Source organism: Myripristis murdjan, chromosome 8, assembly GCF_902150065.1.
Source record: "Myripristis murdjan chromosome 8, fMyrMur1.1, whole genome shotgun sequence".
In the NCBI taxonomy this organism is placed as follows: domain Eukaryota; kingdom Metazoa; phylum Chordata; class Actinopteri; order Holocentriformes; family Holocentridae; genus Myripristis; species Myripristis murdjan.
In genome coordinates, this window is record NC_043987.1 from 9,275,883 (window position 1) to 9,299,558 (window position 23,676).

General features: G+C 41.3%; 2 protein-coding genes and 1 long non-coding RNA gene across 3 annotated transcripts; all 3 read left to right on the forward strand.

Moving 5' to 3' along the window:
* Window positions 1-2,894: 2,894 nt before the first annotated feature.
* On the forward strand, window positions 2,895-6,954 carry LOC115363082 (growth hormone secretagogue receptor type 1-like). The gene is made up of 5 exons (XM_030057155.1): window positions 2,895-3,033; window positions 3,220-3,395; window positions 4,129-4,948; window positions 5,906-5,988; window positions 6,721-6,954. Exons 1-5 carry the CDS (start codon window positions 2,895-2,897, stop codon window positions 6,952-6,954), a joined length of 1,452 nt encoding a protein of 483 aa, XP_029913015.1.
* Window positions 6,955-12,500: 5,546 nt separating this feature from the next.
* LOC115364361 (uncharacterized) lies at window positions 12,501-13,228 on the forward strand. The gene is made up of 3 exons (XR_003928660.1): window positions 12,501-12,604; window positions 12,761-12,835; window positions 12,953-13,228. It is a non-coding gene; the product is annotated as an uncharacterized LOC115364361 (long non-coding RNA).
* A 4,359-nt stretch (window positions 13,229-17,587) lies between these two features.
* Window positions 17,588-22,402, forward strand: LOC115363800 (GTPase IMAP family member 8-like). Its single transcript, XM_030058113.1, has 6 exons — window positions 17,588-17,634; window positions 18,238-18,293; window positions 18,404-19,081; window positions 19,851-20,555; window positions 20,665-21,258; window positions 22,126-22,402. The coding sequence occupies exons 2-6, from the start codon at window positions 18,275-18,277 to the stop codon at window positions 22,344-22,346; spliced, it is 2,217 nt and encodes a 738-aa protein (XP_029913973.1). The 5' UTR covers window positions 17,588-17,634; window positions 18,238-18,274; the 3' UTR covers window positions 22,347-22,402.
* The last annotated feature ends 1,274 nt before the right edge of the window (window positions 22,403-23,676 follow it).

Sequence of the window (23,676 nt, forward strand, 5' to 3'; positions counted from 1 at the left end):
ATGAGCCGTCACACAGGGGAGACCAGACACTGACGTTGGCCACATGGTGGCGCTACAGTTAAATGTAAAAAGTGTTGTGCGTTTCAGGATGGTCACTCGAACACTGCACGTCGGGCTGACAGGTGTTTTTGCAACCAGGTCTGCAGGAAACGTCACCATTTTCACCTACCTTTCCAGCTGTTTGACGTGCTGACACCAGCATGCAAAGCTGACATGCACCCAGAGTTTATGAGCAAACCTGACACAATCAAGCCCTGAGTGCATGTTCAGTCTTTGTGTTGTGCTAATCTTTATAAACTTTGGTTGATTTGTTGAAATCCCTTCAGGTAATATCTTGGCAAACACACTTGAAAATCAGCATATTACCCTATAATTTATTTGACTGAGCCTGAGTGAATGAATCTTGATTTTCTGTAAATATGCTGGTGGGCAAAATCTTGGTTTTGCTTGCTGAACGTGGTTGCAGTGAATCACAGTGACTTACAACTCAACCTGGGCTGAAGTTACAGCCTGACAGACATTGGATTTTTTGATTTTGATATTTTGGGGCAAGAGAACTGGCTTATATTTATTTCAAAATAAAACATTTGTACACATTTGTAGCAAAGAATCCCATAATGTGGCAATCAAATAGTTGTAACAAAGATATGCACTGATGTTTTACAGTTGAACAATAAACTTGCTAACTGGACAAACTGGTTTTTAATGCACATTTGTATTACAATACAGACTGTTTGAACAAACCACCTGCTGCATGACAGGCGGTCCCACCAGCACGCAAAAGCTATGATGTATCATGTATGACAAAATAGTCTTCGTCCGGAACAAGTAACAATATTTCTACAATGATAACTGTATATAATTGTACTGCAAATGATGCTGTGTTACATTTCTTGACATTTCTGCTTTATTTCCAAATTGAGGTTAGACTCAGCTAAGCAAGGTACCTGTTGAGTTAGTTGGGAGACTAGAGAGTGCTGCATCTCTTTTTTTCCACTGATATTTTTTTTTTCTCTCCATTGTAAGGGTACTTCATGCATTTTCTCACTTGGAGCATCTCGTAGGGCACCTTCTGAGTTTTCTTCATCACAAGGACACCTGGGGAACCTCACCTTTATCACATTATCGCTGAAGCCATATGCATAACAGATTCTCCCTTTTCCTGACAGGCACCACCTGCATTGATTAACCAAAATGAGCATCTTTCAGCTGATCCCAGAACACCTTTCCACAGGTTTAACCTCACTGGGGATCCTATCTGTGTCAGGCACAGCCTTAAAATCCTGCCCCAGAAAAAACAGCATGTTGTGGCACTGGTTTTTAAAGAAAAAAACACACCATAGTCTTTTTCCTACATACAATATATAAAATGTATAAAACCAGGTTAAAACAGGGATAAAACAATAAAACCCAACAAATAAGATGGAAAATTAAACCTGAAGTCTGCTTAAAGCTAAAATGTACACAAATGAAACAGAAGAGTAAAATTTTCAGTGTAGGGCAGGATATTAATCAAAAGCTTAAAATTAAATAGAGTTATCAGTATGTGTCTGAACCACTGCCAAGAGACAAAATCTTGCATATTAAAAGGGCATTAAGTAATCTATGATCTTTGTTGACCTCTACTGGTGACCGGGAATAACTGCAACAAGTTCAAAGATGTCACAAGTTCTCTTACACAACCTGTAATTGAATAATAAGTATAATAAAGCCACTTTTTCACAGTAACTGTAATAATATAGGTTTGTCATTTGCTTGTTGCGCTGCACCTGGCAAAGTAATCGCTGAATCATTACTATTGATCAGCAAACCTGTCAAACCTACAGACTAGTAAAAACGCAGTTATTGCCCCTTAAACTGTAACACATTTGGTTAAATAGCTTGGTCTCATTATACAACAGTATATAGTTGGACTAGACAGAGGAACAACAGGGCTGTGAGAGAGGGAGGGAGGGAAGGATGAAATTATTGTGTGTGAGCAAGTGTGGAGAGCGAGATGAGCTAAAGGGAGAGAGCCGAGGTGTGTGACAGAGCCTGAGGCAAGTGTGTGTGTCAGTGTTTCCACAGGAGAAAGACATACCAAGCATCACTCCTACTCTCAATGAGTGAGTATGTTGTTTTTCTTTATGATCAAGTAGACAACTTTCATGTTTGTGTGTCTGTAAACGGTGGTATACAGTAGCGGATACAGATTGCTTTGGAAGGGGAGAGGCAAATGACGAGACGTTTTCATTGCTGATGGTTCTGATGGCGAAGGTGGCAACAGTGACGGCAAGGATGGTAATGACGGGTCACGACCTTCAAAACATTCCATTTGAAGGAAGAATCACTGAAAAAAACTGATCTAACAAACACAGGTTGTGTGTTTTCCATGCTTGTATGTGGAAAGCAAATGTCCCAGGGCTGGTAGGTGCTGATAGCTCAGTGACATGTATTTGGAGGTGTTAACTGCCTTTTAACAGAGCTGATATGATATTGTCACATAAAAAATATATATATCTGAAGTGTTAAATTAACTCGGATGGGTGTAAGATGGTAATAACACTGTCATAGGGTTGATTTTTAGAGTTAAACCTATTTTGCTGTGGGAATATATACACATATGTTCATTTAACATGCAAGTGTGCGTGAGTGGACACATTCAGGCCCATATTTGCACACTTTTGTTTTTGCCTGTGTGTGAATCCATATGCGTGTGTTTCAGCGTGACCGGGCAGCCCTGTACCACCCTGATCGTCCCGTTCTCTTGTAGTCGTGATCGAGCCTCATAGGAAATCCATCAGTGTGCGTCACCCCTGTGCCCTGTTACCTGGGGGACCGCGGCTGCAGGACACGCAGACCTCTCCCTGTAGCGCTGCTCTCCAGATTCAAATCCAACCCCACAGCACTTCCTCATGGATCTAATGGAGCTGGGAGACCTGGGCAGTGGTTGTGAAGACGAGGACTGCGGCTTGGCATCGGGCTTCCTGGAGGACTGCTCAAACCAGTTAGACTACCAGTGGGAGGAGCCTATTTTTGGACTGGTTGAGTTAGGTGGGTAATAGGATGCCAACGGTGAAAATTCAAATTTAATGCCGCACTAGGGAGGAAAATATAAAAATGCACCTGTCTTTTTGAGGTAAACTGCAAAGTGAGGCTGTAACAGAGAGGAGGATCCCAGCTTTAAAGCAAATGCATACATGAAGTAGTAGTAAAATGCATCAGTGTTCTCTTTTCTAGTGTGTGTGACTGTGGTGTGCATCCCGTTGATGCTTTTTGGCCTGCTGGGAAACATGCTGACAATCCTGGTGGTTTTGCTCCGTCCCCACATGAGAAGCTCCACCTACCTTTACCTGAGCAGCATGGCTGTTAGTGACCTGCTGATACTGCTGCTGCTGCCTCTGGATCTGTATAAGGTACACACACACACACACACACACACACACACACACACGCACACAAACATTGACATGGAACACCAGGTAAACCAATGACAGTAAATTAAAGTTAAAAGTTAAATTAAAGTCTCATTCCATTTAAGGGCATCTGAGTCTATCCAGTGAGCCAGCTTGACCTGTTGACCTGTTAGGGTGCTGTCTGAATTCAGTCAACTAGATATGGTCAGAAATACTTTTTAAATTCGCAAGGGAAAATTGGGATATGTTTCATATCGCACAAATGCCAGATGTGACTCTATGTGTGAGGGAAGGGGAATATTTGAACATGTTCAATAGAAATGATTGAAAGTAGATTCACTGCTTCCTGTCTCACTGCTGACTGTGAGCCAGACCGCCTGCCATGTATGTTGAAGTTTATGATCTGGGAGAGTTGTATTATACATGGCGTGATACAGTACACAGCCAAAATCAAAGACATCATATACACATGCAGTCGTGTGTTTTTTTTTCCACTGCTAGATGCCACCGATTTTTTCACATGAGTTCTAAGTTGATGTGTAGGGCAAATGCAACCAATTCCTGTACGGGTTTAGTGCTAATCTGACTGCCCCTTGAGAATGAAATTCAGAGCCTTTATTAAAGCCATAAGGAACACCTGTATTTACCCTGCAATTCATGTCAAAATGGCTGCTATGAAAAAGATCTCCTCCCAAACTCCTCTCTCTCTCTATCTCCTCTTCTCCTCCTCCAGCTGTGGAGGCCCAGGCCTTGGCCTTTTGGAGACCTTGCCTGCAAGCTCACCATGTTCCTCTCAGAGTGCTGCACCTTCTCCACTATCCTCCACATCACTTTCCTCTCCCTGGAGAGGTACCTGGCAGTCTGCTGGCCAATCACGGCCAAGACCCTGGTCACACGACGCAGAACCAAGACTGTTATTGGCTGCCTGTGGTTAGGGGCGGTCGTCAGTGCGGCGCCGGTGTTGATGATGGTTGGAGTGGAGGAGGTGGGGGGAGAGGAATTGGGGATGGGCGGGTGGAGGGAGGAAGGAAGGTGGGCAGCCAGGGAAGGAACACAGCGAGGAATAATTATGGGTGACTGGGGAGAGATGGCTTTGATGGAAGGAGGGACAGAGGGAGGAACGTGGGGAGAAAAAGAGATGAAGGGATGGGATGAGAGAGCTGAAGAGTGGCAACAAAGTGGAGGAGGAGAAACAAAAGATAAAGTACAACCTCAGAAAACGGCACATGAGGGAGTGGGAGGAGAGGACGAGATCGAAGTTAAAGAGGAAGGGCAAAATAAAAAGAAAGAAGATGAGGGAGGAGGAGAGGAAGAGATGGAGGAGGGACGGCGAGGAAGAGACATGGATGAGGGCGACAAGAGAGAGTGTCGCTGCACCGACTACGCCGTCTCCTCCGGCCTGCTGTCCGCCATGATGATTCTCTCCAACTTGTACTTCCTCGTGCCGCTCAGCATTCTGGGAGTGGTGTACAGCCTGATTGGGCGAACGCTGTGGCTCCGTCCGCAAAGCAGCCGCAAAGACCAGACGCACCGACACACCGTCAAAATGCTGGGTGAGAAACTGCTACCCACATCCTCAATTATTCAACCTGGTGATACACACTTTTATGAAATTTGCACAGTATTAATGTGAAACTTGAGAGAAATGTTTCCCCACCACAAAAGGATTGCACAGAGCTCCTCATGCTTTCAGCTAACATATCTAAGAATTCAGTGGAAACATCGTATAGGTCATCGGTCAGGGGGACATGTATGCCCTACAGAGTAACTGCAGCTGTTCTTGTGCCTTGTTGAGTGCATTAGTGTGAATGGGAAACTTGCTGAAAAAAAAAATGTGCAGGGTGAGGGGACGTCCCGGTTTTCAGGGGGCAGTCCCTTGATTTGACACTGGAGCTGTTGGCAGAAATATCCCCGGATCCCCCCTTCTCCTGACGGCACTGGTATCACTAGGGAACGTCTTGTGATTTGCAGTTTTCATCTCAACAGCACAAGGACTCTGTCCTGCTTGTCATTGAGGGCATATTGCTTTAAGAGCTTGTGTTATGAGTGTAAAGTTTTCCTTTTTTTCATAACTGGCTACCACAAAAGTAGAAGACAGATCCTCAATTTTGAGACTTCAGAAAAAACAATCAGAAAAAAATCCAGAGAAAATTTGCAAAACAAACCCCTGAAAATTAGCAAAAACATTTTTTTTATTTACAGGAAAACTGTATTTGTAAGTATTAAAATGTTATGATTTGTGACAGGCTTTCACAGGTGATACTTCCATGATGAAGTCTATGTTGATGACATTGTCTGGCTAAGTGGGAGAAGTCGTGAAGTAGAAAATCTCAGGTGTTCCAAGTAGCAAATTTGACAAGGGAGTGGATGTGAACTGCGTTTGCACGTAGGAATCTCACATGGATGGTTTTGATGATGTAGCCTAAAAACTGTATCAGCGTAAGAGATTCTAATGCAGTGTTTCCCTCTTCTGTTTCTCATCTCTTCCTCGCGCCCTGCACCTCCTCCAGCTGTGATAGTCTTGGTGTTTATCCTCTGCTGGCTGCCGTTCCATGTGGGCCGGACACTCTTCTCCCTCTCTCTGGGCTCCGGTATCGATGAACAGGATGGATACGTGGATGAAAACACACACAGAGACACTGATGCGTTCGCTGACACCAGCTCAGGCAGTGACACCAGTGATGAAGTCAACATCCTCGCTTTTACTGACCCCAGTATCGGCTCAGAGCCAGACGCCAACACTGGAGAGCGTGTAGACCCACATGCTAAGATCAACACACACGATCAAGCAGACAGGAGTGGCAGAGTTAAAACACTCTCTAACATTGGCAACATGAACACACACACTGATACAGACACACACTCACAAGAAGTGGACGCCGATGTAGAGGCAGACACACAGACGCATGAAGCACTCACACACACTGACCAGGCTGAGCTGCACACACACACCCACAAACACTCATATTCAAATGATGTATCACACACTGGGCAATTCATTCACACTAGTCAAAGTACACACACTCATCTGGATATAAGCATGCAAATGGATACACACACTGGCACACACGATGATCCACATGTTACCACACAAGTAGACACAGTCCTACATATCTTGTACTACAACAGAACACACAATAACACACACACAGACACAAGCACTCAAGCAATTACACATACTGACACACAAAATGATACACACACAGATACACACACTAACATGCACAGCTACATGCATGCCGATACAGATCCAAACACATACACTGATACACAAGTCAACATGCATAACGATACGTATGGCAACAGCACACACACGGACACACACTCCTATATTTTATATTATCTCTCTCAGTATTTTAACCTGGTGTCTTCTGTCCTGTTCTACCTCAGTGCCGCTGTCAATCCTCTGCTATACAACCTGATGTCTGCCAGATACAGGCACGCTGTGCATGGCCTCATACACTCACACCCCGACACACCCTCTCACACAACAAACTCTCACACATACCCATGCCGCCTGCACCCACTCACAGCACAGCACTCCACGACCACCATGTAAGGGAAACACACACACAAGTGCACATTAATAAGCATGTAAATGCACAAATGCAGACACACACACACACATGCAGATACCCAGTTATATTTACCCTCATTAGTGTAGCTGATTAGCTTTTTTCTACACATGTGGGCATTTTTTTTTAGCACTTTTTTTGCACTGTTTGTCACATTTGAAATCATATCTGTCACTGAGTATACATTTTAGAGAAAAATATAATATTGCATCAGAAGCTGGCAACTCAATAAATCAACAATAAATAAATATCGACAATAAATCATAGCTCAATCAAATCTGCAAAAGCACATGTAGGAAATGTAAAAATGCAAAAATGCATGCTCCGATTTAACCTTGGCACCTTTGTTATCAAGAAAGACTTGAAAGAATAAGCTCATAAATGTATTAATGAATAATGAAATAGTAGCTAAAGAGCCGTGATGGCATATTTTATATAACACAAGTCTAAAACACATGGTGTTGGCTAATATTAGCTATATCAGCTATTGGTTGACATTAGCTAAAGGCCAGGATAGACGGATAGCCTGGTAAAAATTGTTAAAAATTGTTTACTTAACTTCAAAAAGCCATGATAGCAGCCTAGTGAACATTAGTAAACACATTTTTTGTTCATTTTTACCATGGTTCATAAAAACAATTCACTTCAAAATCAAATATTAAATGGTCTCATTCTGTCTGCATTTCATGATAAAACTCACATTCTTTTAAGTAGTCTTCTATCTCATTAACTTGTACCGTAAGATTATTTCTAAATATGCTGCTTTTTTTTTTGTTACATTTATTGTTTCGTTTTTACATCAATAGTTTTCTTTTTCATTCTTAAAAGTTTTGTTGCGATAAGACATCTTCTTGAGTAGGATATCTCAGTAGGCCATTCTTTCTGTGCACACACACATTTTGTTTTGTGCTTGTGCACATCGACAGGTGCACACACAGATATACACACATGCATGCACAAACACACACACACACACACACACACACACACACACACACACACACACACACACACACACACACGTGGAATAGGGCTATCATTTTGATTCATGTAGTTTCATATGGGCTAATGTGTGTGTGTTGATGTGATATGTATTACATTGTATGTCCTGATGTGTCAGAAACTGATATAAATGCCTTCATTTGATCCACAGATGAGGCTTTATTTCCTCCACCAAGGAGATTATGTGTGTTTGCTGCTCTTAGTTAGTCTGTTGTTCTGTCTGTCAGCAGGATATTTCAAAAACTTCCAACCAGAAGTCTGATGAACAGACACAAAGCCTTGGGCCACAGGACAGTTGATTTGATTTTGGTGATGATTCAGATCTGCGATTTTGGTCATCTGACAATTGTCTTTATTGTTTGTTTGTTTGTTTTGTTTTCCAAAAATATGGAGTTAGCAAAGACAGAAACTTGGTTCCGAATTATAAAAGTCATGAGCTGAGTTGAGCTTAAAGTGTTGATGAGGATGAGACTGTTAACAGCAAGCTGGAAAATGTTTACAGTGCCTACATCTTTGAAAGGTTTTTCTCTCAGTACTCACCCTATATTATGGGGTAAAAAATGTCACACCTTGTGTGGCCATAATTTTGTGTGATAGCTTCATGAATATTCCTTGACATGTGAGTTTACAGTCACTTTTCATTCACTGTCTCTGATACTGGCTTGCTGAAAACATCTCTCATATAGAAACATGAGAATTTGTGGTTGATATTCTTTCATCTATAGTACAGCTCTATTCTTGTGGTTAGTGTAAATGGATGATATACGTGAATTTTTATGTTTCTATATTGCTGTTGTATGGAACATGAAAGCCTTCCCTGGGATCACATTTCATCTCTTCATGTATTCTTTCATAGACAGGATGTGATTAAAGGCTCTGTTACTGTAAGCTGCAAATCATATATGATGTAATTAGATAATGAATATTACCTCAACCTCTGAAGACTTTCTTACTCTTTCTATGTTTGTGTTAGTCTGTATTTATATTAAATTAATATTTAAAAAAAAGAAAAAAAGAAGAAGAAGCCATCTTTTCCCTTTATTTGAATTCAGTTGCATGTGCTTCTTCTTCATGTAAATGAGGCAGTTCCCAGCAGTGTTCCCTCATTGTGCTATTTTTGACCCTATTCTATTGACTTATGGATGTTTTGGCTCTCTTGCTGTATTTATAGCTCCGAGGTGCTTCAGGCTGTACTATACAATAATCCCTTGCTGGTGATGAATATCAGCATAATTAATATGTAATGACTGTCTCCACACTACAAAAACCACAAGGCCATTAGCAGGCTCCATTGAACTGTTTGACAATTGATCATGATTTAAATACCATTATTTCAAGCTTGAAAGCCTGAAGCTGCAGGTGAAATGTTGCCGTGTTAATATTGAATGAATGAATTACTGTATGAATGAATTAATGGATTTTATTCCTTGTGTCCTCTCTTATGACACATGACTTATACACAAATATACAATACAGGCATTTTCAAATAATGAACGCTGCAAGGCAAACAGTTTTGTGTAAACAGTGCTGTCATGTGAGCAAACTCATATCAGTAATCTGTTTACACACTTACCCCATGCGTTCTCGAAATAGTGTGTTAAGGCAACTAACTTATGATCAATTAACCATTTTAGTTTCTGCACATCACAGAACTGAATCAAATCTGGGTTTTAACACATTTAAATCATAAGTTGTGGTAAAAAAAAAAATGGTAATGTGGTAAAATAAAAAAAAACAAAACAAAACAAAACAAAAAACAAACAAACTGAAACTCATTCTCAGTTTCATTTAAGTCACAATATGCACAAAGCCATTCTTCCTATTCCTAGTATTGCTATTACTGTTCAGTGTGATCAGTTGTGGGTTGACACACTATGGTGCTGGTTGCAAACATGTAGGTTTTGGATGGTCTAGCTATAAAGGGACACTGCGCCCAAAATATAAAATCTCACCTGCAGGTTAATAGCTAAGCTAAACATAATAATGATAATGATAATGACCATAATCCTCTGGTATTTCTCCACAAAATGAGAAAGTCTAATTGTCTATTTCTGGGGAACAACCTGGATGTCTGCCATGTCCAAGGAAAGGAGAATGAAACGACTAATGTCCTTTCAAGGTGTATCTTAACACTTCCACCAGTGAAGTTGGATGGATATGTTATGTTTTTGCCTGTTTGTCTGTTTTGTTTGTTTGTTATATCTCAAAAAAATATAAACTGTTTGCATGAAACTTAATATAAAGGTTGGTTAAGAATCTCTAGCCCCACCAGGCGGCACTCAGCTCCCCTGCAAAATACTAAAAACAGTCATCCATCCAGCTGAGATACACCAGAGAACCAGGTGTGCCAGTGGTTTACAGATAATACCTCAGGAGGACAGAGATCGACAGTAAGGCTCAAAACAAACTGAATTACTAAGCCACACCTAAGCTTCCATAGTTGGGGGCCACAACCCCAGCAGCAAGGGACAGTGCTACCAACAGGCTGAATACCTGAAAATATGTTACGGGAGGCAAAACAGCAGCTGCAGGAACCAATGGAAAAACAATTATAATTATAGCTGCTGCGCAGCAATGGTCGGGGCCGGGCAATTTTAGGCAATTCTGAGCAACAAGTAGAGAATAGGAAGATGAAAAGAAAGGTGGCATAATGTGCATTTTGCATCAGTTCAGGCTTGAACTCACAATTTCTGAGACTAAGGAGCACTTTCTATCTCACTGAACTAACTGGCCAGTGTCAGCTCATGTGAGGCTTCACAAATTGACTAAGTCACTCACATGATAGCAGCCGCCTATGCATGGAAAGGCAGATTTCAAACCACTGTAAAAAAAAAAAAAATCAGCCATGAAGACAAAATTCTGAAAATACACATATTGCATCTAGACAGCATGGAGATGTTGATCATTTGTTTTTAACAATGATTGATTTGCTCCATAAGTGAAAAACTGATGTTTAATTGTAAAGGGTACAAAGGTTTCTTCAGTATTGGGGCTACATTTTGATGAAAGTTGCAAAGCTGCAGCACATATGGTTGATTTATTATAAATTTTCAAAGTTTTGAAATTTAGAAGCTTGCTGTAGCGCCACCATCAGGACTATTGGTTTGTGTTTGCAGCTGAGGAAATCTGGCATGGAATTGGACCTTCAGACAAAAATCTGAAAATACACATTTTGCATCTAGACAGCATGGAAATGTTGATCATTGGTTTTTAACAATGATTGATTTGCTCCATAAGTGAAAAACTGATGTTTAAAAATGCCATTTTTACATTGACTCCAATTGTTCACATGAGAGCAAAATTCAAAATGCTGTCAAAAATTCAGTTTTTGAGATACAATTCTGAAATTTACCACACATCATCGACCATGACTCCAGAATTTTGTCAATTTTTTTCATGAACATTGAATATTTATTTACAAAGAATTTGCAAGTGTATGTTTACAGTACCGTTTATAGTCAAACATTTTGATGCACTGTAGGCTCAATTTTTGATAAATCAAAAATCTGTGTGGATTGTTTGTGTAGGACAGTCTGAAGATGCTCTGTAGCAAGTTTGGTGACATTTGAGCAAAAATTGTGGGAGGAGATAGGTTTAATAAGTTTTACAGTTTTTGAAAAGAACAGAGTGATGAATTTCATAATTTGCAATAGGTTTAAGTGCACAAAAGTTTCTTCAGTATTTGGGCTACATTTTGGTGAAAGTTGCAAAGCTGTAGCACATATGGTTGATTTGTTATGAATTTTCAAAGTTTTGAACTTTAGAGGCTTGCTATAGCGCCACCATCAGGACTATTGGCTTGTGTTTGCACCTGAGGTAATCTGGCATGGGACTGGACCTTTGTGCAAAATTTGGTGATTTTTCACACATGGGCAGTAGGACTTCCTTGGAAGAAAGAAAGAAAGTGCATAGTGATATGTAAAGCAACACCCTGTCAGCTGACGGGACCAGCTGGGGGATTTGTGATATACCAGGGTGTGTCTGAATGTCTGATTTCAGAGGCGTGCACAAACACCTCCACCCTCAGTAGAGAAGTGTGAAAACACCTCCGTACAGTGACAAAGTTTGCACAGATACAAGTCAGTATAGTCAAGGTCGCACATTTTAGGGGACATAAACATAAGAAAAACACATTTTTGAGTGGTGGGGGACATTAAGGGTCAGGTGTTATGTACATTGCACTTCTCATCTTTAGTGCCATTCAGGTAACCTGGAATTATTCCAACTCATTAATGGGTGGTTTAATAGTAGAAACAAAAAATGCATTCAGCCAAATCACATTTCACTGCTGAAGTCTGGTTTTTCACTTGAAATGATGTCAGAAATAGTCTGTAGGTGAACCACCCTGCTTCCTTCCTGTGTCTGACTGCATCAGCAGGCAGCACATTGTTTGTTCCAGTCCTTCATGGTTTTAACTGTAATGTGTTTGCATGTAAACGCTGTATCTGAGCATCTTTAAAAACTGGGGGTGTTCACAGGGATCCATCTCAAATACATAATAAATGTGATGTTGCTCTAGCATCAACTGTTCAGGAGTTATGACGCACTTTGCCCCTCTGAATCGTGCACCCCATTTTGTGGCTGTCCTGTGCTTCATGCTGCGAGAAGCAAGCGGTGCATCTGAAAGTTGTGGTGAGTCAACCTCTTATTATTATGCATTATTATTATGCATTATTTTTGGATTTATTTTATAATATATGTCTCAGCAATAATAGATTGCAAGAGTAATTCCATGGCCAGCAAAAAGTGAGGACAGAAATAGATTTGTGATCTGATTTTCTAAAACAGATTCAAGAGGGAAGAGGAAAGATAGCAACAGAGATAACAAACGAAGATGCAGAGCTAGAAGCAAACAGCCTTTAGGTAAGTCCTCACCACCCCACAGTTATTTTATAGTTTCACTCTCTCTCTCTCTGTCTCTCTCTCTCTGACTTTATGTATGATGAATGAATATATTGTTTTTTCCTCTCCTTTTGACAGACAATTTGAAAAAGAAAAGTGTTGTTTGGTGGTTCTCTAGAGAAGAAAGGAAGGGTTCCACGGGAGGATTTGCAGCCCTTGGCAGAGAGGAGAAAAACTCAGAGGAGAACCCTCAGAGTGTGAGGGGACATCAAGACAAGGAGATGGAGCGAGTCAATGTGGATGATGCTTCTATAATTAGTGAGCCATCTTTGATATCAGGTGGACATAGAGGTAGCATGATAATCCCCTTAAACTTTGAGCACTATTCTCAAGTACAACTGACAGATCTTACGCATTGGCCCAAAAATATGTTTAAAACTAGAAAGCAACCAAACAAAGTTCGATGATGTTGTGTGAACCCTGTGTGTAACCCTTTACATTGCAACAGATTTCATAGATTCTAGTTCAACCAGTTTGACTGAGATGCTTTTTGTTCGCTCATTTTCTGCATTAGGTTTATTAAGATTTTGTATTGTTTTGAATTTTTAATGCTAATGAAGTTTATTTACAATAAACTTCATTCAGTATTCAGTGATATGTATTTATTGTAACAGCAAGGACAATGTGAATAAATGTCTCTCTACAGGCCAGTGTGCATGAGAAAATGTGTTATAAGTATAAGCTAAAGTGTACATATAATAATCTTTGCAATTACAGCATTAGAGGTCATTATGTAAAGGCCGTCCGCATAAAAACTACACGCTCAAGCCTGAGTGTTATGTGATGGTACTTTGTGTACAGCAGACCCGCTATTGTATTTCTTTGAATTTTTTAGATCTTGGTTAATATTATTATTTATATTACTATTAGTTTTATTGTTTGCAATGCTCTCTTGCCTTATTTTTATTTTATTTTTGCCTTTCTGATCAGGGTCACGGTGCAGACTGAAATCGAAGACCACACATTGATTGTGGCTAACAACTGCCGCTGTGCTGTACTGTTGCTGTGCAACTGACAGATAAACTCTGATTTGATTTAATTTGATATGATTTGTGTTTATTTCATTTCATTTCATTTCATCTCTTTCCCTTTATTCTCAGGTGATTCACACACTTATACAGTGACAGATGAAGCTGAATCACTTATATTATTGGCATTATATTTACACTACTTATTCATGTTGGCACATAGTAAATGCATGCATTCATTCATCCAGTGCAAAGAGATTACGTCAGGAAAAAACAAAAGCTGTGTACTTCTCTATAAATACACACCCACACAACATACTAATTCCAATAATAACTCAAGTGAATTTGTCTGTCACACAAAAAGCCAAATTTGTGGACGGATACTTAAAAACCAACATGAATAAAGAAATAAAGTTTCATCAGGAAACATCATCCTGAGGTGTTTGTGTGTGGAGAAGAAGAGAAAGGGCACAAAAATCGATAGTGTTTGAATCCTCAAGATGGTGGAGGAATAAGACATGATTTAGTCCAATTAGAAGAGGAGAGGAGTGTGTCTGATTCAGATTCAGATGGTGTACCTGAGTAGGCTGGGTTTCATAATCCCCCTGGCAAAGATAATTACTCAGGCTGGACTTTTATTTAATGATATTTCCCCTTTATTCAATTGTACACAGCAGATGGTGGCAGGAAAATGCTCAGAGGAGGAGAATATGATGTAGAAAATGCAATAAACCATATTTCAGCCTGTAATTTTATTTGATGAATTTCAGCCTCTTTACCCAGCTGCTGTATTATTCCACTTTAACCATGTGAAGCACATTTCGCTGTGTTAAATCAGATTGAGTTAAGAAAAAATGATGGGCAGTGGATATATTTTAGTGAGATAATTAGAGGAAAATAAATTTATTTCTGTCAGACAGCCCATGTAAACATGTTTAGCAATACAATGAAATGTGTATACAGAGTTACAATATTGTGGTGTCTTGGCTCTGATTTCATCATTCCCTGTGAGTGTGTGCCTGAGCAAGCTGAGAGAAACAGTGAGCTGCAATAGGTATCTTACCCCACTATTGCGGGGCCTGTGATCAGAGCCTGCAGGTGGATGCTGAGGTGGAGGTGGGAATGAAAATGGCAGCAGCAGGGTAGTAGCAAGTAGCAGCACTGAGGAAGCAGAGGGTGAATAAGCACACTTTGTTGGTTTAAATAGACTACCTTGTAGGAATGGAGTGTTTGATGTGGATGTTTTGAGCAAGTGTAGGTCATATGATGGCAAAGTTACTCGCAGGTTCAATACATATGAGATCCTGTTCAGACTGCCAGCACAAATCCTATTTTTTTTTGCCATATCTTCACTGTATATCTTCACTGTATCTAGATTCATTTTATTAGAAAGCGTGGACATAAAAAAGCAAAAACAAACAAACATGGAATGTGATTTTGCAAATCGGATCCAAGCCACATTTAGTTTGTCTTGTACGTCACACTGTCTTTTGCATCACTCATGCAACACACAATGGCGACATCAAATCCAGAGTGACGGAAGTGCATTAGAGTGGCTGAGCAGAATCCGTGCTGCTGCTAGCAGAGCGGCATGGAGGACAGCACAGGGAACAGACACTGAAATAAACTGTGTGCATCTACTTTAACGCCTCTGTGCATTTCTCATGCTTCCACATTGGAAAGGCACATCACTGGCGTACATAGTCACTGACGCCGACGCCATTACCGTAGCAACCCATGCAGATAGCTTGGTGATATCTGGATGCACAAATATGATCTGATCACTTGCAAATAACAGTGTGGACAATCTGCCTTAAAGGTCTGATTTGAGAAACAAATCTATTTTACTTACAGTCTGAACAAATCCTAAGACATTTCTTTTTAGCAGTTATTGACCAAAATGGCTCTTGCCACCATGTCTTCCAAGTCTGTCTGCAGTCGCCCTGTGTAAGTTGCCCTCTGGGAGGCAGGTTGGAGGGCGTGTGGGCAGGCCCTCATGAACGTCCAACCTGCTGCACTACAGAGACATTACAGTTCCACTGCACATCGTATTACACTGTACACATTGTACATGCAGGTACATTAACATGAACTCACAACCAGGTAGCAGGGAGTGGAGGCAAGGCTGAGGTTAAAGGTAGGGTAGGGAACTTTTTAGAGTGGGCAGACTATCATTGAAAATTTGAACTCAAACAGCTCAAACAGCACCCACCTGAGGTTCAGCACCTCATCCAAGAAGATCTCATCCTCATACACACACATGTGGCTCAATGGAGCCTTCTCTGTCACTCTGTAACTATGGCAAGCTAACCTAGAGTGTACATAGCTCCAGTAGGGTAGGAGGAAGTTTGCTGGGGAGGGGATGCAAGTGTGTACATCAGAAGTTCATGTGCTTATGCACAAGATGTGCTTGGACTGAGATCACGACGCTTCCTTGAAGTGACTGGTTGTTTGAATTGCCAAACAGACTTACAAATGAGATTACAGCACCAGGATAGGCCCATAAGTGCAATTAGTCTGGCTCCGACCCTCTGTGTATAATGGTAAGTTGTAACAGTTATGAGGGATAAGAGATGCTGAAGGCTGGAATAGAGGTTATGGCAAGCAGAGCAGGACATTAGCAGTAGCCTGATCGCACTGATAGACATGAGCTGAGGGGACGCCACAAGCCGGGCAGACAGGCTGAAGACTGAAAACTGAACAAAGTGACTGAAAACAAAAGGTAGACTGACACAACAAGAATAATTAACAAAACCGGCAGTGTAAGCAACAGGAGCAGTATAGCTAACAAGCCTGCGAGCTGTAAACACAGGCCAAAGTCAACAAACTGGCAAAGGATATAGACACAAGAGCTACATATACACAGGAACAGAAGTTTGAAGGGAACATACACAATTGGCAGGGAAGTTGAAACCACTGGACTAGAATGGAGTAAAATGGACATTGCTGTTCAAATCAACACACCAGGATGGTTGGAATGGCAGCCTTTAAGAGTATCGTTGCCGCTGAGCCGGGTTAGCTCAGGTGAGACGTTTCACAGTGAGGACCAAAGCAGTGGGACTACGTCTGCTTCAGCCGGTATTGAGCATAGAGCATGCACTTCTTCAAAATAGGCAACAAGTTAGTTGTATCATATGTATTGCATTATTGTATGTTTTGAGATCAGCTGAAAATGTTCTGTCCTGTCCTGTTTTAAAAGTTTTGATGACTCATGGAAAAGTCTCTTTCCCATGGAAAGCAGGTGGGAGGGGAAAGCTAGTGAAATCACTCCAGGCTGCCAAAATAACATTTCTATACACTGGCAAATCCCATCAAATACTCCAAGAAGGTTATGATTATTTACCTGTACTATTTTATTTTACCCAGTGAAGGTCTGCGCTACACTCAAGACAATTTTCTTTAAAAAGCTGACAAAGTTGACAGTCCCAACCAGCCTCATTCCCATTCCCAAGGTGGCAGGACAGATGATTGGTAGAGACTTCCATGATTGCTGCCATTTCATCTGCAAGGGTCACAAAGTGAAAGCGAGGGGCTCATCTCTTCCTCTAGACCAAAGATTTTCATTCCAAAATAAGACATTAATTTGATAAAAGTGACTCCTTTCTGCAAGGGCTCTGTGTCCAGTGTTCTTGCACAGTAAAGGGATACTGCAGGCTTTTTCCAGAACAACAGGATCAACAAAGTTGCCCAACAGGTTTTACCCACATGCTGTGTTGTTTAAAGAGGGAACAGTGCAGCAACACAGGCTCATCCAGCAGCTCTCATGTCTTTTTCCTTTCAGTAAGAAGACAGGTATGTAACCATTATCTTAAATAAATTAACATATCTAAGCATATAAGCTAAGATTAGGACTGAATTCCTCACAGTAATCTGTGAGATCCTTGTTTTGATAGCATCTTTGTTGCTTAACACTGGATTTTCTATTGGTGTCACTTTATTCGTTGTCTGCTCTGCCATGGCACCTGTCGTTGTTCATGATAACTAGAGTTCTCCTTCTGTTTAATCCAAACAAGCTACTATTTCTGCTACAACCAAAAATGTAAAACACATTGCCTTTTGTGCACCAGTCTTTTTGGTGAAAAAGACGAGTGACCGGGACACCAAATGTAAAATCTTTAATGAGCTGGGTCATAGGTTCAATAGGTATTGTGTTGATCTGTAGGGTTGAGTTGTCTGAGTTTCAGGTGTTTATCAAACTAAGAATTTAAAGTTTTAGAAATAACAATGAAATGAATCATTGTCAGATTTTCTAAAGTTTAAGTCTGCTTACTAGTACTGTAATCCATTTTCAAACATCAGTAAATTACTGTAGCCTATAATCAGGCAATCACATTTCAGGAGTAATCCAGCTAACGGTAACTCATTTTTGATATTTTTGATATAATTGTCTTTCAGACTTAAAAGTGAGCAGATGAACTGATGGAGGAAAATCATGATGGCATCACAACCTGGTCAGTTTCAGCTGAGATGAATCCACTTTACAGAAACTTAATTGTAACTTGTGTATTATAACAAGTACTTACTCTCTGATAATGGCACTGTTAACTTGTTTCACTGACAGATTCAGAAATCAAAGACTTGAGGATCGTGCTGCTCGGGTCGAGGGGAGCAGGAAAGAGTTGGTCTGGAAACACCATCCTGGCAGGAGAGCAGTTTGGTGCTGGGAGAACTGCTCAGTGTGTGAGTGGACAGGCAGAAGTGAGAGGGAGGCGGCTCACTGTGGTCGACACGCCAGGATGGTGGAAAAGTGCCTCTATTGATGATACCACTGAGCTTGTCAAACAAGAACTTGTCTGCTGTGCATCCCCGGGCCCTCAAGCGTTCCTTTTTGTGGTTCGGATGGATGTTCCCTTCCTTAACGAACATAAGGCATCGGTGAAGGAACACATGGGGCTTCTGGATGAGAGAGTCTGGAGTCACACAGTGGTGCTGTTCACCTGTAGAGACCAACTGGGAGACAAAACCACTGAGCAATACATTGAGAGTGAAGGAAAGCCTCTCCTTTGGCTCATCGGGAAATGTGGCAACAGGTATCACACCCTCAACAACAAGAACAGGGGCGATGGCTCTCAGGTCATAGAGCTGCTGGAGAAGATAGAGGACATGGTCACTAGAAGCGGAGGGAGATGCTATGAAGTGGACACCAAACTCATTCAGCATGTGGAGGAAATGAGGGCAGCACAGAGGGACAGAGCAGAGCAGAGGCGGGCACATGTGGATATAGAGAGATCGATAACGGGTGAGTAAGCATTACTGGTGCTCTTATCAAACTATAGTAACTGTGCAACTTATAAAGATTAGAAGACGATCAATGGTCTCACTGGCAGGGCGTCAGAATGATTAGCGAAGATCAGAGGTCTAATGTTTGCTGGTTCTGTGTCTAGTAGTGTTGGAGAGTTCTAGATCAAGGAACTTAAAAGCAGCATGAAGTAATCTGTGACCTTCAGGATTTGAGGATTTGAAATAACATCATTTGAACCCAGGCCTGGTACACATTAGAAGATAGAGCTCACAGTCTCAGAACACCCAATACTTAATGATAGTGGGTCATAACCAAATGTCACAAAATACAAAAAACAGATTCTTGTCTTTAGTTACAACAACAGCATAGAAGGATGGATTTTTTTTTTTTTTTTTAGCTTGATACTGAAACTGATTTTTGCTGACAACATTTTTGAGCCAGTGAGTGACGATTTTTGGTTTCAAAATGTATTATTGACCAAGAATTTCAGCACTTAGCAAAATAACTCCACAGTCACTGGTATGGATCCATACCTCTATCAACCCTACACTGATATTTAACAGTAATCTGGTGCTACAGGGTAGCAAAAATCATGCACATCGCCACTTTGAACCCCATATATGCAGTATGCATAACAACCACTTTCAACATTGGTCCTGTGACACCATGCAAATTGTCAGTTGCTTGCGATATCATCCTTATGTTTAGGCCTCTTCTTATAACACGAAACCACTCATATCCTCAGTGATTTCTGTGTCTCCCTCAGGACGCCCCTCCTGTCTGTCAAAGCTGAGGATTGTTCTGCTGGGACACAGAACGGCAGGCAAGAGCAGCTCAGGAAACACCATCTTGGGCCAGGAGATACTGAAGTCAGGGAGAACTTCTCAGTGCACGGCGAGACAACGACAAACAGCCGGCAGGAAGATCACTGTGGTCGACACACCAGGATGGTGGGCGAACGCCTCAGTGGGAGACACCAGTGAGCTCGTGAAACAGGAAATTGTCTCTAGCTTGTCTCTATGTCCTCCGGGACCTCATGCTCTGTTGTTGGTGTTGAGAGCTGACATCGCTTTTCCAAATCAGTTTGGGGCAGCAATACTTGAGCACCTGAGTCTCATCAGCGAGAGAGTGTGGGACCATACTATTGTGCTTTTCACCAGAGGAGACTATCTGGGAGACAGACCCATAGAGCAGTACATTGAGAGTGAAGGGGAGGCCCTGCAGTGGTTAACTGAGATGTGTGGAAACAGGTATCATGTCTTTAACAACAGGAACAGGAGTGATGGCTCTCAGGTTACAGAGCTGCATGAGAAAATAGAGGAAATGGTGGCTCGAAATGGAGGAAGATGTTATGAGATAGGTAGACAGAAGTCACAAATGGTAAAACTGAACTGGAATTCAAGGAAAGAAAGAAAATGGAGAAAGGCTCTGATGAAGAAACACAAGCCAAGCCCTTCGACACCATTGGCAGGTAGGTTTCAGTGTTTCTCTCCAGCACTGAATATGCAGCAAAACTACAAATGTCATTATACAAAATACAGTGTGGTTCTCTCTCTCACTCTCTCTCTCTGTCCTCGCAGAGCTTACAGTTGTGCTGCTGGGACACAGAGGATCTGGGAAGAGCTCATCAGGGAACACCATCCTGGGACGAGAAGGACTCCTATCCGGGACAACATCTGGCAGCGTGAGGCAACAGGGGGAAGTAGCAGGACGTCTGGTCACTGTGGTTGACACTCCAGGATGGTGCATGACTCTCTCTGCTGCACCCGTCTGTGGAGAGGTTCAGCTGGAGATCATGAGCAGCACATCCCTCAATCCACATGCCTTCCTTCTGTTTGTCCGTGTTGATGTTTCCTTCAGCGAGAGCATCAAGACAGCGGCAGAGAAACATCTGCTTCCTCTCACTGAAAGAGACTGGAGTCGCGTGATAGTGGTGTTCACTCATGGAGACTGCCTGGGAAACAGAACCATTGAGCAGTACGTGGAGAGCGAAGGGGAGGCGCTCAAGCTTCTTGTTGGGAAATGTGGGAACAGGTATCATGTTTTCAACAACAAGAACAGGGGCGATGGCTCTCAGGTCACAGAGTTGCTGGAGAAGATAGAGGACATGGTGGCAGGAAAGTCTGATTTTCCACTTTCCAATGCATCAAACAGTACATCAAACCTGCCACATGGTGAGTGACTAACTTATTCATTAGCTCACATAGGAAAACAGTAGGGATGGGATGATATATATATCTAAGGATAACAACTTAGATGAGATATGGGGTTTACACTTGATACCACCACAACATAATAAATGCAAGTTCAGTGGCAACAAAGTATTGTCAGTTATTGTCAGTAGCTTGCAAGAACAAAAGGGTAAATAAATTTCAGTGGACAGCTTACAAAATTCCATTTGTTATTGTTGCTATTGTACAGAAAAGTAAAATATAATTCATGTTACAATTCTTTTTTGTGGCCCACAGTATGTACTGCAACATATTCCCATTATGATGTAGGCTACTGAATTATGTCTCATCCCTTATTAATAGTGTAATGGTAATTATCATGCAGGCATGCTTGAGCTAAACAGCCTTATCTCTCAGAGTTTCATCACAATCAGATGGAAAATGTGTCAAAATGCATCAAATCAAACCAATGTGTGGCAATTTTTTTTTTTTTTTTTAATTAACCTATTACTGTAGCAAAGCCCTGTTCCACTAGTCAGTGTCAGTCAGTATTTTTTTTAAAGGGTAACCTCAAAACCCAGCTCTGTGTGAGTACAACAGGTGGTGGCATCACCTGCCACCAAAGACCAGGCGCAGTGCTTTTCACCACTAGAGGTCAGCCTTCACACAGATTTGGGTGCAGGGTTGAGTTACTGGCATCATCCCTCCAGTTTTTGACAAATCAACATTAGTGATCTGTTTGATGCCACGTTTGACAGCCACCCATGAGATTGTTGTGCTTGTGAAGACACCAAAACATTTCTTTGGATATTTGAACATTACTTATCTGTGGCAGGAAATAAAATGTTGGCTGTCATTTTGTCTTTACAGGGAGTCAAGATGGCCTCTTCTTTATCACCCCTGCATCTGAAACACACGGCAGTGATGACCCCTCTGCCTCTGAGCCCAGGGCATCTCAGAGCGCAGGAAACATGAACCATGGTGGTGGTGGTGGGAGGAACTTTGGACCGAGGTGGAATCGTCTGCCAAATCTCCTAACTCGTCTCAGAAAATCCAGGGACGATTCAGAGATCCTCATAAATGAGAAATGAGGGTGGTCATCCACAAGTTCCTCTTTCTTCTATATCTCTGGTGCTAAGCTCTCATTTCTCTCTTTCTGCTCTGCATTTCCCAGAGATCACCAAGGGGAGAAAAGAGTGAGCAGAACTGAAGCATCTTCATCCTTGAATTTTCTGTTGAAGGAGTCTCAGTTTCTGGAGGTGGAGCTTGTTTCATTGTCTGTTCAGCCAGAGTGGCCATCACTAACTACCAGCTTCTTCTTCTTGTGTTTATTTCAAACAAACCACTGTTGCTGCTGCTGTTGTAAACATATATGCATCATTTCCTGTGCCTCAGCATGGAATGTTCCTTGTGCATCAGAGGATTTTTCCCCCCAGGAACTACCTGTCAGTGAATGTTTAGAGGAACAAATGAAAAAGCTTTTATGAACTATAGATTGCTGAATCACTGCTGTGCATCAATCTGTGATAGAAAGTAGAAAAACAGAACTTTATTCATATGAAAAAAAATTATTATTATTTTTTTTGAGCAGTATAGTACTTTTTGACAAATCTGTAATGTAAAAAGCATCTTACCTCTTTTGAAAACAGCCTCCAAAGTCAATAATGCAAGGGAAAATGGAGATGGGATTCTACCTCAGGACACCAACACGATGTGAATGTGATCTGTGTTAGACTGGTCTGCACTACAACCAGTATGGCACTGTTTGCAGTTACAGCACATTACAGTACATATCAATTCATCACTGCATATGGGTAATTTTTACATTCCTACTGACAATAGGATATTCAATGCTGTGATATATTAACTGTGAGATATTAGGTTAAGTGTCTACTATGTTCATTGCATTCCATGTCCAAATTAAAAAGTGAGAAAGATATCACTACATGTTATTTCAAGGTTTTACTTAAATAAAAAACTTGAGATGCAAAGTCTGTCTTCATCATTCACTCAAAGCCCAAGTTAAACTCACTTATAAACAGTGTCAAAAAAAAAAATGGAGACCTGTAGTTAGGTTCATTATATCAGATTTTACACTGGAAGGAAGACATTATAAGACAAACAAAAAGACAGTTGTTAGGACAAGTTGGGTGGACCAGAAGAATACTAGAGAATGAGCGATTGAAGCACATAAACAAACTGATGGAAACTTGAGCGCACAAGACCTGATGATAAGGTGCTACTGGAGTCCAGACAAACAGGGGAGAGTTCCCCAGGAAAAATGATACTTGGCAGGAGGGAATTGAGTGTACAGCTCAATGTGCAATGGGACAGGGACATGTGGCAGGGAGATGGGTGACAGTAGCTGACACACCAGATGAACAAAAGAGACAAGTCATACTGACTCCCTCTCTCTCTGAC